The sequence below is a fragment of the Aythya marila genome (assembly GCF_965140915.1).
Source record: "Aythya marila genome assembly, contig: HAP1_HAP1_SCAFFOLD_1042, whole genome shotgun sequence".
Classification (NCBI taxonomy): Eukaryota; Metazoa; Chordata; class Aves; order Anseriformes; family Anatidae; genus Aythya; species Aythya marila.
In genome coordinates, this window is record NW_028137251.1 from 1 (window position 1) to 8,001 (window position 8,001).

At 47.9% G+C, this 8,001-nt stretch overlaps 1 protein-coding gene across 1 annotated transcript; it reads left to right on the forward strand.

Annotated features, from left to right (window-relative positions):
• The first annotated feature begins 657 nt into the window (after positions 1 to 657).
• LOC309890964 (carbohydrate sulfotransferase 2-like) lies at positions 658 to 4,292 on the forward strand. The gene has a single exon (XM_082785364.1). The coding sequence runs from the start codon at positions 860 to 862 to the stop codon at positions 2,159 to 2,161; it is 1,302 nt and encodes a 433-aa protein (XP_082641490.1). The 5' UTR covers positions 658 to 859; the 3' UTR covers positions 2,162 to 4,292.
• The last annotated feature ends 3,709 nt before the right edge of the window (positions 4,293 to 8,001 follow it).

An 8,001-nucleotide genomic window follows, 5' to 3' on the forward strand; every position in this document is an offset into this window, starting at 1 on the left:
TTTGTTGTTTGCTTGTTTCCACAGATGGCAGATGAACTTACGTTTTATCTATGCATATGCTGTTGCATTCCCACTATCCAGAAAATACCCGTTCTAGAGCTAACTCCAGTCGCCACCGCCAGTTGAGGCACCATCGCTCAGAGCCAGGGGCAGCTCCCTCCTCCCCCTGCCCTACAGCGGGGCCGCAGCCCGTGCCTGCCCTCGCGTGTCCCTGTCCCAGAGCTGTCCCGCTGCCTTTCCCTGCAGCTCGGCGGGCACCCAGGGTTGGGTGCAGCTCGGGTAACGGGGCAGGGCCCGTCCTGTGTCCCCCTCCCCTCTCGTGTCCCCTGGCGCCCGGCACCCCCGCCTGCTGGGGAGGGGGCCGCAGGACGAACCCCCGGCCCGGGGCCGGCTCCCCGCCCTTTTTCTCCCCCCCCCCCCCCCCCCCCCCCCCGCTACGAGCGGCGCCGCGGCCGCCATCTCGGGCCGCACCTCAGCGGCCGCCCGGCGGGGCCGGGGCGCGATGCGCGCTGTGGGCGCGGAGCCCCCCCGGCTCTCCCCGCCCCCGGGGCGGAGCGCAGCGGAGCCCGGCCCGGCGCCGCCTCTGCCCCGGCGGCCGCGGGGAGCTCGGGCTGCGGCGGCGCCGGGCGATGGCGGCGCGGAAGAAGCGCGGGGGGCCGCGCGGCCTCTAAGTAGGGCAGCGGCGGGGCGGGGGGGCGGCGGCGGCGGCGGGGCCGTCGCGGCGGCGGCTGCGCCATGCGGGCCGGGCGCGGGGGGCCGGGCGGGAGTCGGCGCCGGGGGCGGTGCGCCCTGCTGCCCGCCGCGGGGCCCGGGGCGCCGGGGCGCTGAGCAACAGTTGGCCCCGCCGCCGCCGCCCAGCATGAAAGTGTGCCGGCGGAAGGCGCTGGCGCTGTGCCTGGGCTACGCGCTGCTGCTGCTCCTCGCCGCCCTCAACCTGCTGGAGTACAAGTGGCGGCGGGAGCCGCGGCGCTGCGGAGAGCCCCCGGCGGCCCCCCGGCACCGGCCCCCGCCGCCGCCGCCGCCCCCGGCGCCGTCGGTGGGGAGCCGCGGCCCGCAGGGCGCCCGGCGGCAGCTGGTCTACGTGTTCACCACCTGGCGCTCCGGGTCGTCCTTCTTCGGGGAGCTCTTCAACCAGAACCCCGAGGTCTTCTTCCTCTACGAGCCCGTGTGGCACGTCTGGCAGAAGCTGTACCCCGGGGACGCCGTCTCGCTGCAAGGGGCAGCCCGCGACATGCTGAGCTCCCTATACCGCTGCGACCTCTCCGTCTTCCAGCTCTACAGCACGGCGGGCGCCGGGAAGAACCTCACCACGCTGGGCATCTTTGGGGCGGCCACCAACAAGGTCATCTGCTCCTCACCCCTCTGCCCGGCCTACCGCAAGGAGGTGGTGGGCATGGTGGACGACCGGGTGTGCAAGAAGTGCCCCCCGCAGCGCCTCAGCCGCTTCCAGGAGGAGTGCCATAAGTACCGCACGCTGGTCATCAAGGGCGTCCGCGTCTTCGACCTGGCCATCCTCGCCCCGCTTATGCGGGACCCGACCCTGGACCTCAAAGTCATCCACCTGGTGCGGGACCCGCGGGCGGTCGCCAGCTCCCGCATCAAATCCCGGCACGGCCTCATCCGGGAGAGTCTGCAGGTGGTGAGGAGTCGGGACCCCCGCATCCACCGCATGCCCTTCCTTGATGCCGGCCACAAGCTGGGCGGAAAGAAGGAGGGGGGGGGCGGCTCGGACTACCATGCCCTGGGCGCCATGGAGGTCATCTGCAGTAGCATGGCCAAGACCTTGCAGACTGCCTTGCACCCCCCTGACTGGCTCCAGGGCAATTACATGGCCGTGCGCTACGAGGACCTGGTGGTCGAGCCCATCAAGACTCTGCGGCAGGTGTACGGCTTTGTTAACCTGGCGGTCAGCCCAGAGATGGAGAAGTTCACCCTCAACATGACCAGCGGCCCCGGCTACTCGTCCAAGCCCTTTGTGGTGTCGGCCAGGAATGCCACCCAGGCCCTGAGCGCCTGGAGGACTGCACTCAGCTACCAGCAGATCAAGCAAGTTGAGGAGTACTGCCACCAGCCCATGGCCCTGCTGGGCTACGAGAGGGTCGGCAGCCCCGAAGAGGTGAAGGACCTCAGCAGAACGTTGCTCAGGAAGCCGCGGCTGTGACCGGGCAGCGCCAGACACCCCTGGGGGCGGCTGAGCCCCTCCAGGGAGAGGAGCCGGTCCTGCAGGCTTGAAGGAGGGAGGGAGGGAGCTGGGAAAAGCAGCCAGGCTTCCGATTTCCTCTAAAGACTGATGAAGGGTAACATGCAGTAATGTGATGATTTCTTTTTCGTTCATTTGATTGTTTTTTTTTCTTCACTTGCATTGGGTTAGATGCGATTAAAAAAAAATAAAGTGGAACTGAAAATATGTGGAAAGTCCCTTTCCCCTTCTCTAAAATGCCAGGCGAGCTTCTGTACCAAAATCTTGTTTATGGAGTTGTGGTGGGTTTGAAGATGGTTACAAAAACTCCTGCACAATTCCTAATACTTGTATATCTCCCTTGGTGCAGAGGGGGTGCCCTTGGAAAGCGTAATGCTGAAAATAGACTTTTCTTTGAAAGTAAATGTTCAGACATGATAGTAATAACAAAAACCAATAAATGATATTCATTTTTATAATTACCTCAATTGTTTGGGAATTACAGTGTTGCATATGTACAGCTAGAGGGGAGGCTCATTTAATAAAAGCAAGGAGGACTTTTTTAAGGTTATGGGTTGAGGGCTGGACTGTAGTGTTTGACGTGTTCAAAGATTAGAAGCTGCTCTCGCAAAAACAAGTACAGATCTCACAAATGCAGTGCAGGTTTTATGGCTATGTCAGAGCAGGTTTCCATTTAACGATTGTCCTTTATGTTGTATTTAAAAAGTCTTTCGAGTGCCACTGTATTAGTGTCCTAAGAGTTTTAAAGTGTTTGCCATCACAGCAGTATTTATTTTTGTCTTGACATGTATATCCAGGAGTCACTGTCAAATAGAAGTGGATCTACAGTGTGACAAAAACTGCAGGATTTAAAAGGACATTTATCATACTGGAAACATTAGCATGTGTGAAAACTAAAAATTATAAATATATATATTATATAGTGCTAACGATACAGTGAGATATTTAAGGTATTTCTTGACATTCATTGGTAACAGGCATAGCAGGGAAGCATAGAAAAATACATAAAATGTTTTATTTTCCCCCCTTCTCTAAGTGTCTGAGGGTATATTTATGTATGAGGAGGGAAGAAGCATACGGCTGTGTGTTCATAGTTGTAACGGAGCTGTTACAGAGTCAACCTAGCGTTCGAATTCAGAGAGCGCTGGTTAGAGACTTGCTTGTTGTCAGTTGTCATTGCTCTATGATGGAGCCAGATGGTGATCTGTCTCTTTCTGGGAGCTTTGCCTAGAGACTCTGTCCTGTTGTTCAACTTGATTTAAAAAAAATAAAAATAAAAATAATAATAATAAAAAGATTTTACTACTACTTTTATAATTTTCTGAAGAAGTCCCAGTTTTCTAAAGGTCAAGTGACGTGTTGCGTACAAGAAGCGCAAACACCTCAAGTACTTTTTAATCTCGGTGTTGGTCACTAATGCTCTTTAAAGGCTCATTTTGGACCTTGTGTTTTTAAATAGAAGTGGTTTTGCCAAACTGTTCTCTCAGGAGACTACAGACTTTTCTCCAGGAAGTATGTTTTACATTGCCTATCTGTATGTTGTGCTTTCTGCAAATGTGAAGAGTATGGGTAGGAAGAAGGAAATGGATTTGTGAAAATATATTGATACAAACAGGATGCTGATAAGTGTGCGTGTGTGCGTGTATGTATGAAAACGTTAGTGATGTGTAATGTGTCTACTTCTTGTATTAGACTTTAAGTTAAAAAGGTGATAATGAGCTACTATGCTATTTGAATTCCTGGTGAAATCTTGGCATTAGATGTTAAACTTTATCTGAAAAGGAAATAGACGTTTAATAAACCAGTAAAAAGAGGATTGCATAAGGTTGCCTGTACACTTGCTGAATGACTGTTAAACATGCTCATTGCCTCAGTTCATCATCAACAGCGGCATAAACAACATTAATGATATCAATCACTGGGAAATCTTATAATTGGCCTATTCAGATGTATTCTCAAATTCCAGAGAGAAGTGCTAAAAATGGAAGGGGTAGTTAATTTGGTATTTAAAACACATACTGAGGTACTTGTGCTTTTGTGGAGTTAGGTGTTTTCTCTTATCACTTGTATGTACTCTGATTCGATGCTGAATGAATCCTGGACATCTAGTTTTGGGCTGTATGTTTTTTTTTTTTTTTTTTTTTTTTTTTTTTTTTTTTTTTCCCCAGTCACAGTGCTCTGGGACAGTGCTTGAAAATCTGACCTTACAGAGCACATCGCTTGCTTTTTATCTGCCCGTGGCTTCGTGAAATGCCGGTGCTGCCCGTTGCAACAGCCGCACAGCGTTCGTCAGCTCTGCTGTCGGCAGGGCGAGCAGTGCCCGGGCAGGCTGCGGTGCCTCTCTGCAGAGCAGTTTGCTGCCCGCGGGGAAAACAAGCCCTGCTCCCCTCCGGGCTTGGATGCTGCATCCGCGGTTTCAGCGCCTGCCCTCTGAAAAGCTTTGCTGCAATTTCTAAACGGGACTTTCTCATGACAGCGTGTTACAGCACAAGAACTTTTAATTTTGTTAAAAAAAACAGGGCAGTCTGGTCATGTGTGTGTGCAGAGTTCCTTGCTCTCTTCTGCAAGAGTTTTGTGGTTTAGTAAAGTGAACAGGAATTGCCCTTTTGACTGAGAAATTGATGAGCCTAATTGACTTAGCCTCCTACTGTCTCTTTTGGATTCTAATTATATTAAAAAGCTCTTCCTGTTGTTCCGAGAAAGTGCTCACTGTTCTTGTTGTGATGGTGCATTACAAGCATCTGCTCTTTGCTGATACAAACGGTGTGTCAGTCGAGTTATGCTATCTGAATCTGGTTCATAAATTGAGCTCCACCTACTACATTGCAGCAAGGAATTACTCAACACACTCTACAATTATACCTGGGCATGTTTTGGTGGACAGAAGTAGTAATGCAAAGCTGCTTTTGTCAAAATAAAGAACTGCAATTTTGTTTAGGCAAAGCTTCGGGAGAAATGTGTGGGACTTCGCTTGTGTAAAATGCTGGTGGGTTAAGCCCTACATTTTATGCTGCTCCATTAAATAAGTAGGTAAGCAACTGGCAGTTAAAAGAGGCCATTTTTAGTTCTTTTATATATTCAGAAAAGAGGATTAGAGGAATTAAAAAACAATTGAAAAAAAAAAAGAAAAAATTGTGGAAAATCGTAGAGGAAAAATAAGATATGAGAGATTATGAGCATGGTTACAAAAGACTTCTGTCCATTATCAGAAGGGACATTGAACAGAGGTTGGAATACTTAAATAATACTCGACTCTTATGCTTAAAAATAGTGCCTGGGTTTACTTTCTTTCTAATTTAATAATTACAGCATGCTTCTTAAACTGAAGATAGTTCTTGCATTAGTGAAGAATCAATAGCATAAACTAGATGCTGAGTGCACTAAGTTGCACTGAATTGGGAGGGAGACCATTTTGAAGACATGGCATGTTGCTTCGACAGACCAGAAAGGCCAGTGCTTAACTATGTGTTGTTTTCTGCTGTGAACAAATGCAGAAAATCGTATAAGCATTGCTAATGGTAGCAACTGCTACATGTACAAAAGCGCAGGGAAACTCTCTGTCCTCCAAACAACGGATCAACTTAAAACATAAGATCTGTAAAAGCATGCAAGTTGCTGCAGCTGACCTAAATTAGTGATGAGGAGTTGATAAGGAAAAGATGGTCAGATGAAGTATCTTTCTTTCTTTCGAACAAAGGAGAAAATTCCTCTTTCTGATCACTAAATTCTTCGTCAGGTGTTTAACTTCATGCTCTGACCGGGAAGAGGAGCAGAACTGATTTAAATTAAGACCACAAACCATGTTTTTCAGTTATGAATTGAACTCAGTTCTTTAGAGATGCAATACAGTGGTTACAATCAATTCTGAAACAAGTGTTTTTCATCCTCTAGGCCATGAGAAGAAGAGTGGGATTATTCTTTATTTCCCTTCAATTTTTAATTGCTGTAGTGTGTTTTAAGTGTCATTGAAAGTGAAGGGGTCACATGAGTTTCTGCATTCTGCAAGGGGTGGTCTTAGAGTCTGCATTTCAGTTTTGCTCCTGTGCATCCCTTAAAATGCAGACGTGGGTCTCTTTTTATCTCTGAAAACCAATTGTGTCGCTGCTTAATATGAACAGACTGAACAATGGGCAAATGCTGCCTGCATTAATCAAATAGATCAAAACTATTCTTATTCCAGTGCCATTTCAATTAAGGGTATAGCAGGATAAACATTACTCTGCTGGAATTATGCAGCATGAGACTGCTTGCTATTGATGTGTCCAGCTTTGATGGTCACTGCTCCCTGATAATTACCCTGGCAGTCATTGGATGCAGTTCATGTTTTGTATCAGAGCTCACAGGAAAAGTCTTATGAAAATGTGTGTATGTGTTATAAAATCAAAAATACATGTAGCAGCATTTCAGCATTTATATACATAAAATACATGTAATAGCATTTCAGCAATATTCATTACACTACAAACACGTAAAGTATAAAAGAAGGTTTACTTGCTTTCTTCAGATTCACTGGTGCCAAGTGAGTTGTTAACATACTTAAACAAGAGCTCTTGGCTGTCATGACATCCATGATTCTTCACTTAAGTTATTAATTCTGCAAAGGAAATGTATAGATCCTGTACCATACAGACTTTTAACACTGCGAGTTGGAAAACTCCCATTTACTTTTCTTTGCAGCTTGGGGTTCCCTGCGATCCCTGCATCACAAGATCATGAAAGGATTACAAGAGTGGCCCTTCGTTATTAAGTATTTAGCATATGGATCTGTGCAAACCCAAAGAGTGTGAAACATTAAGGTGTCCCGTCTTCCCCTGGTGCATGAAGAGTTAACATCCCTCAGACATGTTCATACAAAAGATATGAAAATAATCTCTAAATGGTGTTGCAAATGGGAGAACTAGGACCGAGGGGTCATCTGCTTTTGCAATGAAATGCAAAAACTGCAAAATGCATGTAAAGATATGTAACAAATTTATTTGCCAAATAAAATTCTATAAGGGGCTTATTTGCAGCACACGGAGGGACCTCCCCAGCCCCCTTATGCAAGTGAGATCTTTGGCATCCAATTCCATTCTGATACAAGAACATGCTTATTATAACAGGGTGGTGCGAAGGGAATTGAGATTGAGCAGTAAGTTACCATCTCTTTGTTCCTGTCATAGAAATTGGTGAGTAGCCAGGACAGCCTGTGGCTCTTTTATAGTGTGAGGTACCACAAGCTTGTGTCTAGATATAATAGCATTATTCTGATGGGTTTTGAATGAAAATGGAGCTTTTTTTGCTGAAAAACAAGATGAAAATCAGATTGGAGGAACTCTCAGAATGAAAAATTACTAACAAAGCAATCTGAGCAAGGCAGGCTGGTAGGAACTGCTGAGCAAACTTTTTCTAATGGCATTAGTGGAAGCTGAAGTTGGAATGGGCCCTACAGCTACAATTTTAAGGACTCTAAAGATGCTAGTAAGTTTTGAGTAGGATTTTCAAGAATGCCTTCACATGTAATTTCTATTGCAATGGGATTATTATGCAGGAGTCAGTGGGAATTATATTTTCAGGGTGCCTCCAAAAACCATAGACTCATAACCACATGTTGGAATAGGCCCCAGGAAGTTTCTGGTCCAAACTCCTGCTCAGATCAGCGTCAGCTATGAGATCAAATGAGGTTGCTTCAGGCTTTATCCTGATGGGTACTGGAAGTCTCCAAGGACACAGACTGTATACTCCCTGAGCATCCTTTTGCAGTGCTTGACAGTTCTTATGGTGTACCACGATGCTTTGGCAAAACTAGCCCCAAATCACTA

Coding starts and splice junctions, on each gene's coding strand:
- LOC309890964 (XM_082785364.1), top strand. CDS start 860: ATGAAAGTGTGCCGGCGGAAGGCGCTGGCGCTGTGCCTGGGCTACGCG.